This window comes from Neophocaena asiaeorientalis, unplaced genomic scaffold, assembly GCF_003031525.2.
Source record: "Neophocaena asiaeorientalis asiaeorientalis breed wild unplaced genomic scaffold, Neophocaena_asiaeorientalis_V1.1 scaffold79, whole genome shotgun sequence".
In the NCBI taxonomy this organism is placed as follows: domain Eukaryota; kingdom Metazoa; phylum Chordata; class Mammalia; order Artiodactyla; family Phocoenidae; genus Neophocaena; species Neophocaena asiaeorientalis.
The window spans coordinates 4,720,101-4,745,221 of record NW_020175402.1 but is presented as its reverse complement, the minus strand read 5'-3'; the positions used below and the strand labels follow the sequence as shown (position 1 = coordinate 4,745,221).

General features: G+C 45.4%; 1 protein-coding gene across 2 annotated transcripts in view; it reads right to left on the bottom strand.

Moving 5' to 3' along the window:
- The window catches only part of ARID1A (AT-rich interaction domain 1A), a 70,097-nt gene that overhangs the window by 13,971 nt on the left and 31,005 nt on the right, over positions 1–25,121 (bottom strand). For both annotated transcript variants that reach the window (XM_024766812.1, XM_024766813.1), the window contains exons 5-9: positions 3,941–4,181; positions 3,538–3,627; positions 2,822–2,989; positions 1,793–2,105; positions 50–195 (exon numbers count right to left, since the gene is read on the bottom strand). In XM_024766812.1, coding sequence (XP_024622580.1) covers positions 50–195; positions 1,793–2,105; positions 2,822–2,989; positions 3,538–3,627; positions 3,941–4,181 — 958 coding nt within the window. The remainder of the gene's footprint in view (positions 1–49; positions 196–1,792; positions 2,106–2,821; positions 2,990–3,537; positions 3,628–3,940; positions 4,182–25,121) is intronic.

Sequence of the window (25,121 nt, the reverse complement as noted above, 5' to 3'; positions counted from 1 at the left end):
AAGATCACTTTGGAAGAAATCCCTGGGGTGAACAATGACTAGGACTTACCTGCTGAATTGTTAGCCATGGTTCCACCCATCGGATATGGGGGTCCCTGAGGGTTGATCATGCCAGCCATACTATTAATCCCTTGTCCATAGGGAGGTCCAGTTCCCATTATGCCCCCTTGATTCATATTGGGGTAGCCTGGTGGCCTGAGGAAGAAGATGCAAAGTGTGAGAGAGAGACAAGAGTTAGAGACACTAAGCTTTCAGATTTGGACTTGAGCTAAATAGGGCTGTGTGAGCCAAGATCATCTAGTTAGGCTTACAAGGAAAAAGTTTATGGCTCCCGCAAACCACAACCATGCACAGAAATATTCTTATCTTCTACCACCCACAAACGGTTCTAAGAGGGTGCAAGCTCCCAAAAGGAACTCATAGCTCAATTTTAAAGGATACACTCCTTGAAGAATGGAGTCTTACGGTGCCTCTTAAATACTGCCTCCTTTTAAGGCATCTCCAAGGTCAAGCTGTGTTTCCATTTAAGGGCCCTCACTAGGGCAAAAGGCCTAGATTAAATGCTCAATTTTATTACTCTAGCATGGCACCTGGAGGGGCTTTGCATTCTTTTTATTTTATTTTTAAAATTATACCTCAAAAAACCCTTATTTACTTATTTTTGGGCCGTGTTGCATGGTTTGCAGGATCTCAGTTCCCTGACCAAGGACTGAACCACGGCCACGGAGGTGAAAGCCCAGAATCCTAAACACTAGGCCACCAGGGAACCAAATCCACCTCTTTATAGTCAATCACCCTATTCTACCATGGTTCAACATTCCAGTAAGAGTCACTTTAAGAACTGTAGGCACCAACAATGGGGTACACAGACAGAGTCTTCAAAAACAGCAGAATCACAGTCACTTAAGTCAGTGACCAAGGAAGAAGAGATAAATCTTGAAGTCATTAAATCAAATCACACGAGCCTTCTACACTTTTGCACCAGAGTCAAATACACAGGACCACACAGAAGAGTAGGAGAAATGGCAAACCACAACCTCACCACCCTCCATTTCTTACATCGTAGATCCAAATCATGTGAATCATTAAAAATCCTTTTGGAGGGCTGCCCTGGTGGCGCAGTGGTTAAGAATCCGCCTGCCAGTGCAGGGGGCGTGGGTTCAAGCCCTGGTCCAGGAAGATCCCACATGCTGCAGAGCAACTAAGCCCGTGCACCACAACTACTGAGCCTGCACTCTAGAGCCTGCAAGCCACAACTACTGAGCCCACGTGCCACAACTACTGAAGCCTGCGCGCCTAGAGCCCGTGCTCCACAACAAGAGAAGCCACCACAATGAGAAGCCTGGGCACCGCAACGAAGAGTAGTCCCCATTCGTCGCAAACAGAGAAAGCCCGCATGCAGCAACAAAGAGCCAACGCAGCCAAAAATAAATAAACAAATAAATAAAATTGCATTAAAAAAAAATTCCTTTTGGAAACCAAGAAGCTAGACTGGCAGAAGAAATAAACTCTGAAGACTTATTTTACTAATCAAAATAATGTATACTTTATAAAGTTCTTTACATATGATATCTGGTCATGTGAAATTTGATACCGATCTAAGATGCTTACAAATCAGCATTCCTGCTATATTTTTCACTGTAAAGAAACCTGGTTTTCTAAAGAGCTCTCAATAAAATGCATATTTACCAAGATAACATGATTTAGGTCCAGAAGTATCTCAACAACCTAAATGACTCTACAATGAGCTTCCTAGCACTGATACCCTCCCTCTTTACTTCCCAGGCCTTACCTGTTCTGGATAGAGTTGGCAGCAACGTGCATGGCGACAGCAGTTTCTTGAGTTTTCCGGTTCATGCCCCCTGGTGGGGGACACATCCCTGACCCAACCTGAGGTGGCATATTGGCCATGTTAGGGCCATAAGGCCGGTTGCCCATGGAGGCATGACTCATTCTCCCTGGAGGGAGTGTGCCATAAGGTGGGATGCCAGGCTGCCCATGCATCTGACCTCCAGCACCCATAGGGTTCATGCTTCCAGCCATGCCTGCACTGGGGTAGTTAGCATTGGGCAAGGCATTATAGTTTGGCTGCCTGGGGTAGCCTCCTGGGAGGGGAAGGAGAGAAGATGCAGAGACTTGGTTAGTGACTCACTAGCAACTCACTAATAACACTCAACTCTAAAACTCCGAAGATAACAAAAAATGGGAATCGTTCAATATTTGGTCTGGAAAGAGACCAATTTCATGGTCTCTTTAAACAACAACAACAACAAAACTTCATGATCCATTTAAAAACAAAAAAAGTCAGGGTGGGGGGGCCCAGGAGTATTTAAAGGCAGGCCTCAGTCGTCCCCTTATCTTAAGGACAGCACAGCACACAGCAAGGCTGTCTGGCAGGCAAGGCTGGCTATGCTGCTATCCAGGCCCTTCAACTCCCAGAATTCTTTCCTTTCTACATACTCATCTTCCATGCTCTGTTTAAGAAATTCAGCTTTAGATCCACCTAGGGCTGATTTTGAGCAAAGATCTACTCTAGTAGGACTAATTTACTCAAAAAAGTTTAATAACCAATAATTACCATTTACTAAGTGTCTGTGCTCAGTCTTGGGCTAAATACCTCATCCCCATTTTAGAGATGAAACAGAGGCTCAGAGATATTCAGGGACTTTCCCATGATGGCAGTCCTGCCCTACTTTAGGGCCTGGCCTTGGTGGACTTAAGGCAAAGGACAGTTCTACTCTAATAACCCAGAGAGCAGCATATCAAACAAGGAACTCTTTTCTCGTCTCACCTCCATGTACTCCTACGGTAGTATACTCACCCTGTGGGCCGTACTGACTTCCCTGGGGACCATAGCTCCCCATGGAGTTCTGCTGGTAGGAGCCCATGCCTGTGTGCATCTGTCCTCCAGAAGGCTGACGTGGAGATAAGGCCGACCCGGGCTGGGGGGAACTGTACTGGGGCATCTGGGGATTCCTCTGCATGTAACCTATTTGTGGGTAGTGTCCATAAAGTTAGTACCTCAATACAATGGGAACAAATGCTCTCCCTTACCCTAGGACTTCACCATCTACGTTTTCTTTAGCAAATACTTGCACGGGGGCTCTTATTTGCTGTATAAATTGTGTGCTCTTTTAGGCACACTCAAAAGTGACACAGCCATTAACCAGGGCATGCCAACTGTTTCTAGTAAATGGAGGTTTGAAAAAACAAACAGCAATGACCCCCCCTCTCCCCCCAAAAAGAGGCAGGACTTAAAGGGTAAAGATTCAACGCTGAGTATTTAGTATTTGCTGACCAAATTAGGCACAATGTAGGGGGGAAATCCATCAAAACACATGACCAACAAAGAATGACTGTGGGGGAACATAATTCTGGAGACACCAAGATGGCCAAGCCCATCCTAACTTCACAACCTGCTGCTGAGATTGTCCTAAGCTTCATGGTCATACAGTTCTCCAAAAGCTGTTGCACAGGTAATCAATCAAAGGTCGGCCTCTGCCCTGCTCCCCCCTCCCTTGAAGCCCAGCCTCTCACCTCGATCTTGGGCAATGCTTGATTGGTTCATAGAAGGATGCATGATGCTGTCCGACTGGCCACTGGGTGGCCGAGGTGGCATCTGGTTGCCTGCTCCAGACAGAGAAAGAAGTAAGCCAATTATGACTAATTGGAACTAGAATTCCAATTAGAATTCTGCCGCAACTAGAATTCCATAGCCTGGAAATTCTAGCCAGAAGGTCAAGTTAGAACTGGAAATGGCTTCTGAGAAGGCCAAGAACCTCCCAGTATCCCATTCACAAAAGGATCCAGCAAAGGGGCTCCCATCTCCCTTCTTCAAATGCTGAAGGGAAACTCTCTGCCAGTGGAAGGCTGGGGCTCCCTAATATTGCTGGGGGCCAGTCCTCTTTCCCTTTCCCCAAAGGTCAGCACTCGTGGGTACCTGGCACTGCAGCAGGCGAGAGTGGTCCTGAGCGAGACTGAGCAACACTGGCAGGAGAGCCAACTGGGGACGGGGAGGGGCCTCGGATGCCAGGCAGGTGAGGGGAGGTATGGGGAGAAAAAGGAGACTGAGCTGGATTACTCTGCTCCCCTTGGCTGCTTGAAATCCCTGATGTGCTCACTCCAGGGCTCAGAGCTCCTTCTGTCCCCATGGGGAGATCGTCTATTGAACCAGACAGATCCTGGAACATACACACAAGGACATGGATTAGCAGTATTAGGCAGAAAGATTCTTTTTTCAACAATCCTACTACATGGTCAACATTTTTCTTAAACAACCCGAAGTAAACATACTGCACACATTTATGCAGTCGTGATACTATAGCTTACATACAGCAAGCTCTCTATTAAGGGCCAGAGAGGAAATACTTTAGACTCTAAAGGCCACATAGTCTTTGTCACAACTATTCAACTCTGCCACCAGTGTGCAGAAGCAGTCACAGACAACACATAAACAAATGGATGTGACTGTGTTCTAACAAAACATTATTTATAAAAACAAGTAACTAGGGACTTCCCTGGTGGCGCAGTAGTTAAGAATCCGCCCGCCAATGCAGGGGACACGGGTTCGAGCCCTGGTCCGGGAAGATCCCACATGCCGCGGAGCAACTGAGCCCATGCGCCACAACTACTGAGCCTGCGCTCTAGAGCCCGCGAGCCACAACTACTGAGCCCGTGAGCCACAACTACTGAGCCCATGCGCCACAACTACTGAAGCCCGCACACCTAGAGCCCGTGCTCCGCAACAAGAGAAGCCACCGCAACGAGAAGCCCGCACACCGCGACGAGAGTAGCCCCCACACGCAGCAACGAAGACCCAACAGAGCCATTAATTAATTAATTTTTAAAAGTAACTAGCCCACAAGCTATAGTTTGCTGGTCTATCTGGTCTATCTTCTGGTCTATCTACCAGAAGCACGTGTAGTACTTTCATCTTCTTTCCCAGCCCCAACTTCTAGTCATAAGAGAGCAGCTCTTTCAGCGAGCCTTTAGTTCTTTTCCAACGAGGAAACTTAACAAAACACTGCCAGGACAGCATCAGGAGCTATAAGAAAATGTTAACAAGTTTGGGCAACATTCACAGATCCCCTCTCCATCAAATTATTATAACCTACATTTACCAAGAACTCACTCCAAGTTACCATACTTTAAAACATAAGGGGTAGGAGGTAAGAAAGGGATATATTGCACAGACAATTCTTTAACTGCCAAGAGGGTCTGGGACTACATTCCTAACACCTGGCCAACAACAGGGATGAACAAATGTTTGCCAACTGAACAAACCCAGTTTTTTCCCCTAGTTTTAAGTTTTTCAATGAGAATTTGGTATTTATTTGGAGGTTGTGCTTGTCTTGAATTAATCGGTAAAGAGTTCACTCTAGGTCAGTAAACCCCAAGATTAGCAATCAGGAGCTCAATATGAAAAATATTTAAAAATAGAAAAAGGGACTTCCCTGGCAGTCCAGTGGTTAAGATTCCACACTTCCACTGCAGGGGGTGTGGGTTCAATCCCTGGTCAGGGAACTAAGATCCCCCATGCCGCGTGGCGCACCAAAAAAATAAAAATATTCACCCCAGGAAGCGCGCCCCCAACCCACTCCCAGCCCCAAGTTCACTCTCTAGCAATACCATGGGCTCAACATCACGCATTAACTTCAGGCTGGGAACTAACCGTACCTTGAAGGAAGAATGAAAGCTTTCGGTACACGCTCAGGTCTGTGAAAACCCTAATACTCAAATAGTTAAGAAAAAGAGTTCTCTTAAAGAGACACAGCTGAAGAGGAAGGAAATCCAAAATGGCCTGATTTGAGTCTATTCCTATTCCCACAACAAGCTCACCTTGGAGAGATCAGTTCAAGGTGATTCTGACCCTGGAGTCGGACAGTAACACTGGAGATCAAAGAGCACCTCTTAGGCTCTCCCCTAAGTATCCAGGTTGGTTGGACCTTTGCAAACCAGTTGGTTACTTCACTAGACTGGGAGTATTTCTGCTGAGTTCTGTGGGAACAAAGCTTGCCTTGAAGGCAAGGCAAGTAGGTAGGTGTGCATTTGTGTCTGTGTTCAGCTCTCAGTGTTAGCTGAGAAGTCAGAAAATGCTAGCTTTCCTACAAGAAGCAGACCCAGTACACCACAGCATGCTTTCACAAACTGCAACTAGAATTAGTCCCAGCATGGAAGAGAACTCAAGAAGCCCTCCTCTAGGTAACACCAAAGGGCCTCTTTCGTCTCAAAGGATTAAAGTACCTGGAGCTATGAAGAGCCCTAGATTCATCCCAAGAGAGGAGGATTCCTTTCCCACGTTGAGGGCTAAGCTGTACCAGGGACACCGAGCTTCTGAACCAAGGAGAGTAAACTCAAAGAGGCAGCAAGATGACAAGAGGAGCCAACTGTGTAGGCCAGAAAAGGCCTTGAAAGCCACTTGTTAAGCCCTGGTTTATAACAGAAACCACAGCCCAATGCTCTGTTTTAGGGACCAGTAGCTTTCCTCAGCATTCCCTCCTACTGTCTCTCCATTCCTTACCAAACCACCAGCTTCTAATAATAAGAGCTACTTGCTTAGAGGAAAAAGAAATCAGCATACTTTGGAACAGAACAGGAATTGAAGGTCTATCCATAAGACAAGAACTCTTCAAATGGCCTTGAAAAATTAAATGTTTTAAACATTTCTGTCTTTGATTAAACAAGTAAAACATGAACATTCTCATGGTAAAAACAGTTGAGACAGTATAGGTAAACTTAAAAGTCCCCTTTGCTCTCTTTCTGCTGCCTTCAATAGAGGAATCCCTATTCCATCTGGTGTATATCCTTGGAGACCTTCTGAGGAACTGAGGAGGAAAAAAAAAGAGGATGTTCAACATCACTAACCATCAGGAAAATGCAATTCAAAACCACAATAAGCCTCACGTCTGTTAGGATGGCTGTTAACAAAAAGACGAAAAGAAACAAGTATTGGCAAGGATGTGGAAAAAAGGGAACCCTCGTGCACTGCTGGTGGGAATATAAATTGGTGCAGCCACTATGGAAAACAGTATGGAGGTCCCTCAAAAAAAAAAAAAAAAAAAAAAAAAGGAACTACCACATGATTCAGCAATTCCACTTCTGGGTATTTATCCAAAGAAAACCAAAACACTAACTCGAAAAGATAGATGCACCCCCATGTTCACTGTAGCATTATTTACGATAGCCAAGGCATGAAAGCAACCTAAATGTCCAATGACAGATGAATGGATAAACAAAATGTGGTGTACACACACACACACACACACAGGAATATTATTATTCAGTCATAAAAAAGGATGAAATCTTGCCATTTGTGACAGCATGGATGAACCTTGAGTGCACTATGCTAAGTGAAGTAAGTCAAACAGAGAAAGACGAGTACTGTATGATGTCACTACATGTGGAATCTAAAACAAAACAGAACCAAAACCAAGCTCACAGAGAAGACTGGTGGTGGCCAGAGGTGGTGGGGGAGAAATCAGACAAGGGGGTTAAAAGGTACAAACTTCCTGTTATAAAATAAATAAGCCATGGGGGTGTAATGTACAGTATGGTGACTAAAGTTAATAAAACTGTATATCTGAAACATTTTAAAAGTTCTCATCACAAGAAAAAAATATTCTGTAACTATACAGGTGACGATGTTACCTAGACTCATTGTGTTACTCATTTCACAATATATACAAAGACTGAATCGTTATACTGTACACCTGAAACTAATATAATATTGTATATCAAATATATATCAATAAAAAAATAAAAAGGAAAAAACCCCACCAACCCAACAACCGCTGCTATGGGGTCAGGGCGGGGCCTACAGATGCTCTTTCAGCCACACATCTGTTAAAAACCAGGCTCTCCACAGATACACAAGCAAACGTCCTAGCCCACCTGAGGGATCCCAGGAGCCTGAAAAAAACCACTGGCAGCCCCTGGGGTTGGGCTCTCAGCACCCTGGAGGCACCTGTGGTGGCAATGTGGTGGCTTCCTTCACAGAGGCATTCTGAGGAGAGCTGTCAGTTTTGGTAAAGTGCCCTGAGCTTCGCAGAGAAAAAGTACTAAGTAAACCACTGTCAACAGCAGTCCACCTGGGCTGGGATGCCCGGGCACAGAGTAACCGTAGGGGAAGAATCAGCATTAATCTTCTTATCTCTCTCATTTGGTTGGTTTGAAGCCAGTCTCTCAAACTGTCATTTTCATCAGAGGGCAACTGGTCAGCATGGGGGGGAATTTAAAAAGATATTAAGAACCAGAATGTTAGCATAGGAAGGAACAGATCACTTATATTAATACTAACAGTAACTATCATTTGAGCATCTACAATGTGTCAGGCATTTCATGGAGTTACTTAATTTTCTACAATTCTTGGAAGCAGGTACTACCACCACCAACATGTGGAAAAGGAGCAAGCGGGTGCTCAGAGACGGGGTTACGTGCCCAGGCCATCCAGCCAGGAAGTGGCAGAAATCAGACTTTGAACCCAGATCTGCTGAACCCCAAAGCCCATGTTCTTTCTCTTTCCACTACGCTGTGATACTATATAGACTGAGGAAAAAGCATCATAACCTTGAGTTAGGAGACCAAAGCCCAGCTCTTGGTACTTATCAGTTGTGACCTTGGGCAAGCTAGCAACAAGATGGGCTTCCGTTTTCTCATTTATACGACGAAAAGGACTGGACAAATCTGAGTCTGTGACAAATCTGAGTCTGGGGCATCTGCAAGAAACTCTACCGGCACCATATAGTCAGGGCCATATGGAAAATGCAATACCAGCAGCAATACCCTGAATGAGGGATACAACTACCTACACACAGCAGTATAAGATGTAAGACACACCCATCAATCTGAGCGGCTAATCACAGTAAATGTTTTTATTGGGAAATGAGAGGGAGTGGTAAAAGCAGAAGACTCCAAAAGAAGTCTCCCTCCTCTACCTACATGAACAGATATTGCTCTGAACTCCACGTCCTTTTCTTGCACAGGACACACCTCTGCTTTCTACCCTACAAAAAGCCAGTTTTTCAGGTCTTTTGTTCCACAAAAAGCCGGATGTCTGGTTGTTGAGTCAGACTTCAATGTGCCTAACAAGTTCGGCTTTCTACAGCACACACATCACACAAAGTTCAATCAGTCCAAGCCCCTATTCTCTCTCCCTGGTGGGGCGACCTTTAGCATTTCAGGACTCAGGTTCTCAGTTCTCCCAAAAGAGTCCACCTAACAGATGTCTTCTAGGAGGACTGCTGAAAGAATTGCAGCAATGCCCTGTAAGTGGAAAGACCTCTTTTCCCGGGCTTGCATTCCTCCAAGCATAATCCTGCTGAGAGATAGGAGGTGAGGATCAGCCCACTCAGTGCCCTGCCAGTTCCAAGGAAGCAGCAGGGCCAGGGAGAATTTCCTCACGTGTTTCCAACGTGTTTCATGCATCTTATTGCTCATCTACCATGCAGATCAAAAGCGCTGGAGCAGGTCCAACTATTTCACACAGAATCTCACACTCCAGGCTGGCTACAGCCCCGAAAGCCTTCGTTTCTTCACTTGAAATACTGCCCAATGTTATTTTGGGATGTGACCTGATAGAGGAAGCCCATAGGGATTCCATGACGATAACTGTTCCAGCTGTGATTGGTTGCCCAGCCCCAGCGAGTGCCAGCATGGGTCTGTCAGGCTCTGCTGACAAACAGAACTCAGCAGCTAACACCTCTTCACACCACAACAAAACCATGCCCCAAATCACACAGTCCACACCTCACTGGGTGTGTGTGTGGGGTGGGGTGGGGTTGGGGGTGTTTGCAGTGCTCTCACAGGAAGAGCTACAAATTCTAACATGAACTGGCTGCCTGATTAAGTACATTTTCAAGCAGAAAGATACCAGATCAGGGTTACAGAAGGGTGGGGGGGGGTTAAACAATCTTCTGACAGAGACTCACAAGGATGACATCAGCTCATTTTGCTGAACAGATTAAGCAACATCAATAAGGAAGTCTAAAGAACAAGCTCATAGCAATGCTCAGATTCAGGGTTTTCTCATAAATTTGGCTGAATCCTCGAGAAATAGAGCTTTTGTTAACCCCCAGATGGAGTCCTCATATTCTTTCAGTTGTGAAGAGCTTTTGCCAAGTTGTGCTGACTACTGGCAGGGAAACCATCCGCCCCAGGTAAATTCTACACACATACTTGCCCAACCTAACAGATCCACGGTCCCTGTGGGAGGCTGCTCCCAGGCTGGAGAATGGGAGGAAATCCTGAAGAACACAGAAGAGGTTGGGAAACTTAACTTTGATGAAAGGCAGATGGTAGGAACGGAGGCAATAGTTTTAACAAACTTCAAGGAAAAAGACAAACTTAATTACTTCAGAACTACTTAAGGCAAATAAATTTTGGGGAGAGCTGATTTTTCATCACGCCTTCTTTAAGCAACATATTTGTCAAGGGTCAGGGGAGGAAGAGGCTACCTCTATCATACACTCACAAAAAAATATTCAGTACAATAATTCTCTCTTTTTTCTCCTCAGTCTTTGCTAAATGGAAAGATGGGCGATCTGACCCACCCAGGCTAGAAGGGACTCCAGAGTTACAGGACTGCTGGCTCTGTTGTTCTAATAAGTGGTCTTAGTCCAAGAGACTAAATGCCATCCCTCCCTTGAGAGCAGGCTAGCGGTAGCGGTGCTGGTGGAAATGCCAAGAACGAATCAACACACAGAAGAGGCTGCCTCTTACTTCCAAGTCAGGATTTAAGCAGGTGGTAAGGAAGGGGAAAGAAAAGACACAGAGGCTGGCAACTATCCTTGCAGCTTAGGACCAAGCACCATCTCCTGCCTGGACTACACTCACTGTGTGGAATAGAAGAAACTGCTCTGGGAAAGGCTCAGAGAACTCTTATTTCTTAACCCCCCCACCCCAAGTTCCCAAAAACCCCTCACCAAACTCCCACTTCTCTTTTTCTACAAGCTTTTATTTTGGCGATAATGAATCATTTCTTCTTGGTACCCTCTGGCTGCCTGGTGGGAAATGCACAGTAGAGAAAGGTCAGACTTTTCTTGTCTCCAGAATGCTTTTCAGGGGCCCACTTCCATGACGAAATCCCCTAAAAATACTCAACAAATTTCATAAAGAAAGCTCTGGGAGACCAAATCTCCAAATTCAAAGGATGTTGGAAAGAGGAATAAAAGCCAAGTCCCTTCGTGTCTCCCTCTTTAAGGGATTCAGAACGGACACGAATATGTGACTATCGTGTGTTCAACCCTAAGGTGCGTGGCTGTCTCACATTTCACTCTCACCATCTTCTGAGGTAGGTACCATCCCCATTTTAACAAAGCAGCAAGAGGCTCAGCAGTTAAATGACTTACCCAAGGAGAGAAAGCTGTTAAACAGAAGAACTGGGTCTAAACCCATATTTTCGATTCCAAAGCCTGCACTCTTTCCACCATTAAGGTGGAAGTTTGCCACTATCAAAGGCTAGGCTCCACGCTCCAAACAAGGTGAGGCAACAACAGTCTGTCTCCAGACACACCGGGTGATTAGCTACATGACTCTAAGAGGCTAACCTCACTAGGTATCACTTAGTTCTTCTGCAGAAGGAAAGAATAAAACTAGATAATCCAACTCTACAAGTCTACAATGCTATGTGTTCCTCTCTTTCCTAGCCACTCTTCCTTATAAATCACTCTTCCTTTCATGGTTATTTCAAGTCAGCCCTGTCACCTATAACTCACTTAATTTAAACCTACTTTTTCTATACTAAAGGGTATAGTACTTTTCCTCTCCTCTGGGTCCTTAGAAGGATACTCAATGTACGGGGGTGAGGAGGGAGGAGAGAGTGACTTAGAATCTAGGGAGATAAGCAGGAAGTTAAGTCCCTTGAAAGTAGGTGTCTGATCTCTCTCTGCAGGTACTCCTGGGCCCTAATCCTATTATCAAGCATAAGGGTGTGGCCCAGAGAGAGAAGTCAAAACACTCCTAGCCTCCAGTCGGCCTCATCTCGGATAATTTCACACTTTCTTCCTCACCCGGCCCTGCAGCCACTGTTGCAAAGTGCAGGACAACTGGGTCTTGTTTAGGAGCCCCAACTCCCAAACTACTCCCTTCTGGGGCATGTGCCAAGCAAGCGTCAACCCCCTGCCCACAGCCGTGCTCCAACAATGGGGCAACAGAGCTCTCCTCTAACACAACAGGGGAGCCCATTTCCCAGCCACCAAAGAGAACTGGGTGGGAAGAACAGTTGCTTGAAGTTGCACTATAGGTGTATCAACTACAGACTAATTGTTTTCTGCCTTGGGATCTTCAAAGATGAGAACAGCTTTGTGGGGGCAAAGCCTCCACAATCACAGTGTAACTACCCTGACCCCTCACGCTCGCTCCGCAGGCAGAGCCCAGAGTCCCTTCAAGGTCCTCTAGACCCAGTGTTCAGGACTGATGGTACTGTGCTCTTTCTGCCTTTTTCCTCATTAGCCTTAGGAGCTATATTCTCCTATGTTATTAGTGACCAGAAAAATGCCAGGCACACAAAATACTATAAATGCTTGATAAATATTACTCAAAAGCATCCTCTTTAGACCCAATCTCTATTAGTCTCTTTCCTTTAATAGTCATTCCCCCACCCTAACCTTGCACACCTCCACTCCAGACCTCCACAATGAAGGAGGGACTCTTGGGTGTTGTCATCAAGGGAACTGACTCTCCTGCCTAAGACTGAGAAGTGAAATCCTGAAAGGGCCTCAGCCACTTGATAAGAGCTCTTGATAGAACTGCAGTGCAGGGAAGGAACGTCGGGCAAGGAGGCTGTCGGGAGGTGGGGCTCTGTATCACTGGAGAAATTTCAATCTAATTACAAAAAACAAGAACCTGCTGTTCTAATCCACCTCAGCAAAATCTCTTGACGTAGGTCTGACCCTTTGGGTGGAGGCTGAGGGCGCTGCTGAGGTAAAAAGTGGGGAGAAGAAAGAGTGTTGGGCTGCCAGCATTCCTGCAGTGGGCGCCCCTTCAAACAGCAGCTCGGCCACTGCAGCAGCCATTGATTTTCCAGGGGTCGATACTCTGCTCCCACAGATCTGCTCGGCTAGAGGTTTAATCACATTGAGTGCTTCTGCTCAACATCTCCCTTGCACTTCCCCCTCCCCAAGCCAATAAAACAACACCAAAAACACAATAAGAGTTGGCAACGGATAGATGGTGTTTCCCACAGCTGGCCCCTAAACCCAGAAAAATTGTAAGCACCAGCTCAAGGGAACCAAAGCTACCTGGGCAATCCACAAGCTGCAGGGGCAGACCCACAGGCCCCAGAGAACCTTTTAATCCATTGCCCAACATCCCCATGAGACCTTTCTAATAATTCAGATGTTTTACATAAAAAAATTCAAGTTCCCAACTTGTGAAAAGAATAGATCCTAGAACTCCCAGAGGTGCTGATCGATTGAAACCTCGCTTTCTAGTTTGTCACAGACCCCACCACGTCTGTATAATACCCATGTTACCTACCTGACCAGCCTTCTGACACATACCCCTCCCCTGCCAAGGTTTCTTCTCACTTAGGCATTTCTCATTAGAGAATGTCTCATCTAGCCAGAAACCACCTCTTGGCCAAAAGTGTACAGTGTTGTAAGGGTCACTAGCTGCTAAGACTCAAATCTGAAAAAAAATGAAACTAGGTCAGAGCTGGGCCTGAGTTAGAGCAGTCAAGATCCGTGCATATTTATGGAATAGGGCTATTCTAACCCCAGCAGGAAATGAGCACTGTAAAGCTACAGAAGACAAAGAAGTTAAGAACCCCCAACTTTCTCCAAGCTTGCATTCCCTGTCAAGAAGGCCAACCACACAGACCGTGTTCCACCATGATCATCAGCTTGGATCCTAGAACTTGAGTAAGGAGAACAGGAAAAAGGGGAGAGGAAAAGACGGCAGAATTCTAGATCTGAGAAGTGTAAGGGGGAGGGGTACTGCCTTAGGCTTCACCTCATTTGGCTGCTCCTCAGAAATACAGCAACCAGAAAGCAAGGAGGACGTAACGTGCACAAGTAGGGAAGGTAAAGTTGGCACTGTGCTTAACACAGCGTAGACCAAGGTCTAGGGGGCTGGATGGCCTCCTTGGTTTGATATTTAAAGGCCTAAATTTATATTTGCCAGTGGTCTTCCCTACCATGACCTACGGGTCTAGATAAAATCCAAAGATTTGGGGGGAGGGGGTGGAACAAAGAAATCTGAGAGTGGGGAATGGATAGAATCCTAAACCAGAAAAGACAGCCCTGAAGGCCTTTAAAACCAAAAAAAACAACAACAACTCTGTACACAGGGAAAGACATAGTCAAGTCCTAAAAGCAAAAGACGAGGAAGGAAAAGAACGAATATTCTTGATGACAGTTCCTCTGAATACAGATGCAGTGAATTTATTTGGAACTTGGTTTCTCTCCTACCTTCCCTCAAATATCAGGAAATTACCTTCACTCACCTCAGTAAACAACCGTCAATATTCCTCCCACAACAAAGCTGGCCTTAAGGGACAGATTTGCTCTCAGTCTGAACCTTCAACCTCTAGTTCCCACCTTCAACAAGGCACGGCTTCTTAGTTCCCTTGGGGAAAGGTCAATGGGAAGCAAGCTAACAGCCTGGAGATGAGCTCCGCCTCACAGCAATCAGAGATTACATCACAATACCAGCCAATTCCATGCTGACACCAGGGAGGAGAAATAGGTTCTGGCCATGGAAGTAGATGGAGCAAGAGATCAAGCACTGGCCCCCAAAGGGACAGCACTAGATCACATACCAGTTTCATCACAACTTTCAGGTAGAACATCAAATATCTTAGAAATATGAGAAAAAGACAACAGAGCTGATTCCATGCTTGCTTTATCAGGTATGTTAACATAGTTCACACCCATGGGCCCTCCTCTCTGGACCAAGATTCACACTCTGGTGCAGGGGGGCCCTAGTGGTTTCTGTAAATATAGCATTTCTAGGAGGACTTTGTTCAGAAAGTCCAAGCTACCCCTCACCCACCTTCCCCAGACAGACAAGAAACAGCTTCACAATCCCAAATCTAGGGGCTAGCTTTTGGATTTTGTTTGGTCTTCTTGGAGAAGGACAATGGCAGAACTGGGGCATGTACTTCACCAAGGCAGTCTCCCAGACAGCTCTGCAGGTTATAAAAGCACCAACAAGAGAGAAGGAGAAGGGGAGCTAGATGGAGGAAAGCTACTGTCACCTAGGCAACTGAGTTCATCCATACGGTGACTCAGGAATTTCAAGAAATTCTAGTTTTTGAGGTTTCTTCCTTCCATAGTAAATGCTTCCTACATCTTCCTATGGAGGAGAGACCCAAATCCAGAAGCTACAGTATCACTACCTTTGCCTAGAAGTCTCAACCCCACATCTCTCCATACCTCCTCCTTCCCTTTCCTCAAAGAGAAGAGAATATGGAAGACAAAGTCTGTTTTCTTTTTTTCTTTAATTAATTAATGTATTTTTTTTTTTTTTTTTGGCTGCGTTGGGTCTTCGTTGCTGTGCGCAGGCTTTCTCTAGTTGCGGCGAGCAGGGGCTACTCTTTGTTGCGGTGTGCGGGCTACTCATTGCGGTGGCTTCTCTTTGCTGCGGAGCACAGGCTCTAGGCATGCGGGCTCAGTAGTTGTGGCTCACGGGCTCTAGAGCACAGGGTCAGTAGTTGTGGCGCACGGGCTTAGTTGCTCCGTGGCATGTGGGATCTTCCCGGACCAGGGCTCGCACCGTGCCCCTGCATTGGCAGGCAGATTCTTAACCACTGTGCCACCAGGGAAGCCCCCAAAGTCTGTTTTCTGAATATGGCACTCTTCCTTCCCTTAAAGGAGCTTTTTACTCACCCTTTATAGGAGTTTGTCCTAATAGTAAAAGCAATGGGTTTTCACTATTAGGGAAGCCCATGTTCTCATTTACTGAATGACCTTGGTCAAGTCCTTTAACTTTTTTGGGTCTTGGATTCCTCATATATGTAAAGAGCGGGGTGAGGGGGGATGGTGGTGTTTGTGTTAAGTGTGGTGAATATTCTGTGGAGTAGCTCATGCTAACTTCATTCTACTCTTTTCCTAATTGCAGAGATTAAAAAGCTAAAAACTACATTTCCCAGAATCCCTGCAGATGGGTTTTGGCTATAATTCAGGTTCTGCTAATTAGAATCAGACTCAAGATTAGATCAAAGTATGGCAGTGATCATACTTCTGTCTCCTTCACTTGTTTCTACAGGCGCATTTTGGTTTCATCTCCCAGTTAACTGGGTGCTGGTTCTGGTAGCAGCAGCTGCTGCTTCTTGATTCCAGCTTACTGATCCCTAGACAGCAGATTTAGAGCCCTCAATCTGATAGTGACTCACAAGCAGGAGTTCCCGTGGTGGGTCAAATCTAGGTCTAGATCCCAATTCCTGGAGGATGAGCCTAGAGCATGCTCCCTCAATCCTCCTAACAATTTTTAAGTCCAATTCCCTATATTAAATACTTCTCTATTAAACATACCTAGGGTTTAGCATGGCCTAGGTTCAGTGTAGAAATCACTCTATCTGACACAGTACTGTCAGATGATCCCAAGAGAGTAGTTGTGAAGGAGAAAGAAGAGAATTATTCACAAAGCATATTCCCTGAGTCAGAGTCTTCTGGGGAAAAATGGGCAAGATGGGGAAGCCTAGAACTTTAAAATACATTTGCCCAAGACAACCTCCTTCACTTCTTCCTTTTTTACAACCTTCCTGTACTTTCTCCCTCCCACTCTGAGCTCTGAGGGGTGTTGAACTGCTCACATAAGTTGGAAGGTTGAGTCAGCACATGCTTTCCTTTCCATCCCTATATTCTCTGTAAGCTTTTACTCTGCTGAGATAGCATTACCTGCCCAAGCCCAAATAAGTATTCTCCGGGCTTGGGCTAGAAAGGGTACCAATGTCTTCCTCAGCAGCAGGAAGTATGTTTTACATACTCCAGGTGGTAAAGAACCAGGACACAACAGTCCTGACAGCCCTGCACTGCTAATAAGTGAAGATACATTTGGCCTACAAGACCCCAGTTTATCTTCTTATACCAATTTCTGGTTGAAGTAACGAACCACCAGCTTCCTGTAGCAGGACTGGGGACAAACTGAAAAACAAGGTCAAATCGAAGTGATATGCTTGGTGGGGATGGGGTACTTCCCACCAGTCCTCAGTAACGCTAACTGCGCCCAGGAGCCATAACACTAGACCTAAGGCTCAGTTAGTTTTCAGAATGAAGTTGTTCTGAAGAAAACAAAAGGTTCCAGCAAGAGGAATCTGTGTGAGACACACAGGCAGGAAGCAGAGCTGAGCCACCAGCAACTAGAATAGAAACAGGAAATGGGCCCAGGAACAAGCATACAGTAATCTGCTGCAAGCAGCACAGGCTCCAGCAGGCGCCAGGCAGTATCAGGGCCAAAGCAGCGTGACTAAGATGGAGAAGCAGATTGGCTAGTCCTGCCAGAGAACCGGCGTTCTAGAGAAGGGACAGCTACTTGCACAGGGTACATGCTGCTCTGAGCAGTCTGGGCAGATATGTGAGAGGGGGTGGGGATTTCCTTTATGAGACTTTCTAAGAGCACCTGGATTACAATTCAAGGGGAGCAAGCATAGATACACAGTCAGATATAAAGAAAACAGGTCACCAACCTCAGAATGGCCCAGCTTCTCTGGGTACCAAAATTGCTAGTGACATTTCTGTTATCCCTTTAAAATTAAGCCATCGAAAACCTAGGCAAAAACCGTTGGTCCTGCCTCCTTTTACCATGAAATGTGATGAAAGGAAACACTAACAGTGTAAAATTAAAATCCTTCACAAACATTCCAGTTTTTTAAGCCTTTAGAGAATTTCTGTCATTCCGCCCCCCTGCCCCTCACCAATAAACCTAGACAACAAAAAGCTGGTCCCCAAGATCAGGTAGGTAGCAAGAACCTAGGGGCTAGTCAACAAAGGTTTACTAAGTATTTGCCTGACACAGGTATTAGACACAGGCCTGAGTACTCAAGCAGAAGTACCAGCATAATGCTACGTCAACATGAAGAAAATGGGAAGAAGTCCCAGAGAAGGCATTTTCACAGCTAGGTTTTGAAGCCAAAGTAGAAGTTTGCTGGGCTTTAAAAAAAAAAAAAGGTTGGGGGTGGGGGGGAAGCAGAGATCACACGCACACCTTAAGCAAAAGGACAATGGCAGGAAGGACCACGGCTTGTGAGGAGCTTAAGGCACACGCGAGTGGCCAGAGATGAGGTTGCAGAGGTATGCTGGGAGCTGTAGATGGCCCCATAATAGTGTCTGGACTGTAGGCACAGGGAGTCAGGGCCCCCAGAGCACCCACAAAACAACTGGTTTACTAGACACGGTAAAATTTATTGTATTCCAAAGTCTCTGGCATGATATTTTATTTGAAAATATTACTCTCAGCTTTCAGGGTCTAACTCCTCCTTGCTTCAGAACCATAAGACACATGAATCACCTGGAGATCTTGTTAACAGTGTTGGATTCAATAAAGCTAGTGTGGGGCCCAAGAATCTGCATTTCTTGCAAGCTCCCAGGTGATATCTGTGCTGCTAGATAATGGACCACATTTCCCCCAGTACCAAGGATCTAACTGATTAAAGTTTTAGCATTAATCAGGACACTGCTTTAAAAAAAAGGCACAGGGACTTCCCTGGTGGCGCAGCGGTTAAGAATCCACCTGCCAATGCAGGGGACACTGGTCCTATCCCTGTTCCGGGAAGATCCCACATGCCACGGAGCAACTAAGCCCGTGAACCACAACTACTGAGCCTGCGTGCCTCAACTACTTGAAGCCCACATGCCTAGAGCCCGTGCTCCCCAACAAGAGAAGCCACCGCAATGAGAAGCCCACACACCACAACGAAGAGCAGCCCCCGCTGGCCGCAGCTAGAGAAAGCCCGTGCATAGCAACGAAGACCCAACGCAGGCAAATAAATAAATAAATATTTTTTAAAAATAGACTTAAAAAATTTTTTAAAAGGCACAGACAGAGCAGGCTCCCATACAACACAAGGAAACCAAAGAACCACTTTTGTCAACTTTTCAGTTTGAGGTGATTCCCCAGTTGGTTAGTACCTCCAGCAGGCCTGACCTATAGATTTGGCCATCTTCCCTCTCCCACTCCTCCCTGTGCCTTCAGTTCACAACTCATCTATGCCTCCATCACAGGCAGGTCTGAGCAAAAAAGGGAAATGGAAATACATTTATACTCTTCTTTTAGGACAATTCTAGTAAATGTTAAATGACAAAGGGTTCAGGCTTTTGGCTAAACATTAAGAGAGAATCAGATTGTCCATGACTTTCCTCTGCTGGGTGGGATGCTAAAGGAAATATTTCATCTAAAATATCAGAGAAAAACTGGATTCAAATCCCAATTCCGAGCCTTAGTTTCTTCTTATGTAAAATAGAAGTGATTATTCAACTTAATACATTTCAATTCCTGCCTTTCCAGGAAGATTCGTTTTGGCTGTAGATCCTTTCCTGGCTTCACTCCTGTCCTCTAAGATTCAGATTCTACAAGAGTTCCCTCCCATTTCCTCTTTCCAGATCACTATAACCCAAGCTCTCAAGATTTGAGAACATCACAGTAGTAAAGCATGAGTGCTAATAGCTACTTTGTTGTTAAGCAGAAATCTAAAGAAGGGCTTGGAAACCCAAGTGATACAACAGTATCTTTAGATAATTTAACAGACATTAAAAATCCTACTCCTGGGCTTCCCTGGTGGCGCAGTGGTTGAGAGTCCGCCTGCCGATGCAGGGGACACGGGTTCATGCCCCGGTCCGGGAGGATCCCACATGCCGTGGAGCGGCTGGGCCCATGAGCCATGGCCGCTGAGCCTGCGCATCCGGAGCCTGTGCTCTGCAACGGGAGAGGCCACAACAGTGAGAGGCCCGCGTATAGCAAAAAAAAAAAAAAAAAAAAAAAATCCTACTCCAGTTCACCTCACTCCTGGCATCAACAACTTCCACTCCTATCTAACCAGAGCAAACAAATATGGTTGAGATCTTCAATGGCAGTGTCTGAGACATTTTCAGTCAAGGATATATAGTGTCCCTTTTAAGCTAACCCAGTGTCCCTGATTCCCTTCTCTCGCAACTCCTGAAAGATGTGCCTGTTTATACCTTCCTAATGTTCTGCCAGCAACGTCACCATTCTGTATCTATCTGCTTTATACACATGTGGGTCTTGAGATGAAGCTTAGGAATTCAGGCCGACTCAGCTGCCTCCCTTTCCATGCCTTTCGAGGGTGCTGGTTACCCTTACACCTTTCCCTTGCTCATTTCCTTCCCTCCAGCCCTCAGAAATTAGGTTTTCTCTCTACCTCAGAAGTATTCCAGTAACCTGCTTCATGACAAATCTAACTTTATATTCCTTGAAAATACTTTAGATGCACACCATCTTTGTCCCTTCCTTGGCTTCCAGAAATATGGAAATATGACACGATCCTGGTCCCCCTCCAATCTCTCCAGCTACGTGTTGGGTGCTTCTACTCAGTGACCACAGGCATTGTCCAGGGCTCCATCTGGCTCCTCTCTCCATGCTGCATGGTCTGGGTGGTTTAACTATTCCATGGTTTAACTTCATTCCATGGTTTAACTATTAACCACTATGCAGACAACTCTCAAGTTCTATCCAGACTCAGCTCTTACCCAAGTTTCAGTCTCCTATCTCCAACTAGTAACTAAGCATTTGTTTTTCCATATCTCACTATATGGAACTTAACTTCTCCTCAAAGATGAGTTTTCCTATTAACCTTTCTATTTCCGTCAATGAGATCCCCCCACCCCCGCCCCAACCCAGTATACAACATGGTTAAATTTTCCAGCCAGTAGAATGCACTTATTCTCAGTTCTAGATTCTTTCCTGTGCATCTCACAACTAAGACTAGGTGGTTATGTAAATGAGACAGAGGGGTAGAACTCCACTGAATACCAGAACTATTTCAACAGTTTAACTTATCCCCTTGCTTGCAGACTACCCCCTTTTCAAACTATACTACACACCAATGGATCATTTTTGTAAAACATTAATTTCATCATGTAATTGCCCTAATTACATATCTGCAGGCCTATGAGATAAGATCCAAATGGCTCCCTTATCCTACCAGGGCTCCAGCCCCTGTGATCTAGCTTTCCATCCTGTTTGTTACTCCCCACCCCGGGAAGCCTGATCCTGACCAGCCCCTCTAAGTGTCATCCACACTGCATCCCACCCCCACCAAGCCTCTGCTCAGGCTGTACTTTCCTTTCCAACCACCCCAATACATCCATACCTAGTTCATTCTAACTAAACTTCTGCCATGATGTCTTCCCTCTACTATTTAGACATAAATGGATCACTGAGTTCACCAAGCCCTGATAGCACTCACTGTAACATTCAGGCACACATTCTTCCATCTATTTTACTAATGAAACAGAGGAGGATCCTTGAGGGTTGCAACCATGTCATACTCAGACTCACCGACTTAAGAGCTCAGATTACCTCAGAAGTCATCAAAGTTCAACCCTTGTCTAATGCGTATTCTGCCTCCTATATGACAACCACAGCAAACAGGGTGCCAGGTTTTACAGGTAAGACAGGGAACTTACCTACTTTTCTTTTTCTTTTTAAAATATCCTCAATCCTCCAGATCACAAAGGAACTTGTATGTCACACTTGGGCTTAAACCTATAGGCAACAAGTACCCAGAGATTTTAGAACAATAGTGTAACTTGCCAAGTTTGATTTTTTAAGATGATCACTCTGGTGATTATGTTGAGGACAGACTTGGAAGGAAAAGAAACAGGTCAGGACTCTGTAGCAAAACACCTGGTGAGAGATAATGGGGGCCTGAAAGAAAGGCAACGAACGAGGAAGGACAAGGGATTTAAAAGCCATTTCTGAGGTAGACTAGGATTTGGTGAACAACTTATACAAGGGATCCAGCAATCAGTGACACAGAGCTGAGAGCTCCCAGGGTGTGCTGGCAACGCAAGGGCTGCCCTAACCTCGGAATAAACTGCAGGGGGCACAGCTGCAGGCAGTCTGTCTCTCCCAAGGTCTCCCCTCCTTCATTTTCAACCCGCAGTCTTCCCTCCAGATCATCAAGAGTCAAACGACAGTGTAAGTCACCACCACTCTTATTCAAGTTGCCACTGTGGCTTCCTAGTCTAGTCATTTTTTTCTTCCCTTTTCAAAGGACTACCAAAGCTCATTGTTATTCAAGTATGGTCTTTAGAACTACAGCACCACCTGAGAGCTTCTTAGAAATGCAAATTCTTGGGTCCTACCCCACAACTACTGAATCAGAATCTCTCTGGGTAGAGGTCAGTAATCTTGTTCTAATTGATCTCCAGATGATTCCTAATGCATGCTGAAGTTTGAGAAGCAGTGATACAGCTAACCTCTACCAGATCAAGGCTTTTAATCCTATATCCATTTTGCACCACTGAATGGAAACTCTATCCCAGGTACACTTTCAAGACTAACATGTAAATTTACAAATGTGCTGCAGTAAGAAAAATTTGGGAAGCAGTCATTACTCCAAGGAAACCACATACACTTGAATGAATCACTTAAATAGAAGCTTTTCAAGATGCAACTCCAAGTCATTCTCAAAAATGACTATAATCAAAAGTCAGAAACCAATTTACAGATGACTCCCTTACAGATTTTGACCCAAAATAAAGAAAACTGAAGACTTAATGAAACACCTAGAGATTTGCTCACCCACCCCTTACAAGAACCTTCTTTCTTTCTTTTATTTTTTTTGGTTGCACCGTGTGGCATGCAGGATCTTACTTCCCCTGACCAGGGATTGAACCGTGCCCCCTGCAATGGAAGCACTGAGTCTTGACCACTGGACCGCCAGCAGGGAAGTCCCAAGGACCTTCTTAACATAAGGTGAAGTGGTAGCTATAAGATAATGACAAACCCCAACCCCATTTCTTCCTAAGGCCACTGTCAGGCAGCACAAATAAATTAATCTATCCTCTAAAATGAAGTTTGGGCATTCCCATATCAGTCTGTGATAACCGCTTTGCACTAGCAGTGAAAACAACAATCTGGTAATATGGTCACGCTGTCCCCTGTCAGCCATACACTTTTTGGATGATCAATGAACCTGCTCAGGTTTATTTGTTCAATGAGTTGGAACCTACTATATGCCAGGCACTATGATAGCATTGAGCAAGACAAAGCAAGTCTACCCTCACTAAGCTTGGAATAAGTAACTGAAATTACCCTTGAGATAAGCACTGACAAGAAGCATGGGCACTAAGATGGTCTATTACAGTAAAGGAACCTGACATAGTTTGGACTAGTGGATCTCTACAGGGGCTGTAAATCAGAATCACCCAGGACAGCTTCTAAGCATACCAAAGCCCAAGCCTCACCCCATATCAAACAAATCAGAACTCTGTGAACCCTGGCCATTGGTTTTAAAGATCATTTGCTTCCCAGGTAATTCTAACATGCAGCCAAGGTAGAGAACCACTGGTTTTGGGTATAATGCGATACGTGTTATGGGCACAGTGCCTACCCTCCAAGAGCTTTCTGTCTAGGGGAAAAGACCCAACAACGTAGAAGTATCAGCAAAATACTCTAGCAAGATGGAGCAAAAAACCCTCAGATACAGGATAGTGCTTCTCTGGGCACAAGGGTAGGGAAGTGATCCCATTGGGCTATATAAGGTGCTTTTACCTGTTCCAGCAAGGTTTGGTTTCTAAAGATGGGTACTCAGGCAACTAATTATTTTTTATACCTTTTCATATATCTTCAATATTGCAGGCTTTTAAAATAATAAAATAAAAACTACCTTTAGGGACTTCGCTGGTGGCACAGTACAGGGGGTCCAGATTCAATCCCGGGTCAGGGAACTAGATCTCACATGCATGCTGCAACTAAGAGTTCACCTGCCACAACGAAGGAGCCTGCCTGCCGCAACTAAGACCCAGCACAATCTAATTAATTAATTAATTTTAAAAACTGTCTGAAGTCAGTGAAGGCATCATAGAAGTTATTTACGCTTTTTTTGCCGTACGCGGGCCTCTCACTGTCGTGGCCTCTCCCGTTGCGGAGCACAGGCTCCAGACACACAGGCTCCGCGGCCATGGCTCACGGGCCCAGCTGCTCCGCGGCACATGGGATCCTCCCGGACCGGGGCACGAACCCGCGTCCCCTGCGTTGGCAGGCGGACTCTCAACCACTGCGCCACCAGGGAAGCCCCTTAAGCTGAGTTTTGAAGCTTGATTAGGAAGGAGTTTTCTGAGGAAATGATCTTGAAAATGTAGTCTGAAATATGAACGGGAAAAGTTAGGAGGAAAAGTGTATTAGGCAAAGGGAAGATTGTGTGCAAGGGGCTGGAAGCAGAAAAGGCATGGGGCCTTACAGAAACTGAGAGGGCAGAGAGCAAAAAAGGATGAAGCAGAGGTTCTCAAAGTGCCATCCTTGGTCTAGCAGCATCAAGAATTTGTTAGAAATGCAAATTCTGAGACCTCACTCCAGACCTACTAAGTCAGAAAGGGAGGGCGGGGAGGGGGGCGGAGAATAGCCTTTGTAATAATAAGGATTTTGGATTTTATTCTAAGATTAATGAAAAATAATTGAGAGGTTTTAATAGAGGGATAACATAATCAGGATAATAGTAGCTAAATGGTTTGGCATTAATAGCTGAGCAAAAACTCCTCAAAATCTAATTTTTGTAATAATCAGGATCAGAAACCATACTGAGCCTTTAAGTCAAGGGTCACAATCGTAATGCCTTTAGGGCTAAGCCAGAAAGGCGAATGATTGAAAAGAGGGATGTGGAACACTGATGGGGCTGCCCTCCAGTCAGCACAGCATCTGCTCTGGAGCCAAACAAACACGTGCTGAGTGGAGGGATTCACGGGCGAACTTAGGGCTCCCTTAACACACCTGCTACAGAAAGGAGTGGGCCCCTTGCAGGGAATCCAGCCTTCTCCCTTCTTCAGATGTGACTATTTCCCCAGCCTGGCTAGGCAAATCTGGCATCAAACCAAAATTTCGAAGAGTAAACCACCTTTTGTTCCTTTGTCCAAGTAGCAGAGGGATAAAAAGCAATTCAACAAACAAGATGCCAATAACCCAGCCTGCTCACCTCTCACATGGAGTTTCTACTACAAAGCAAATGA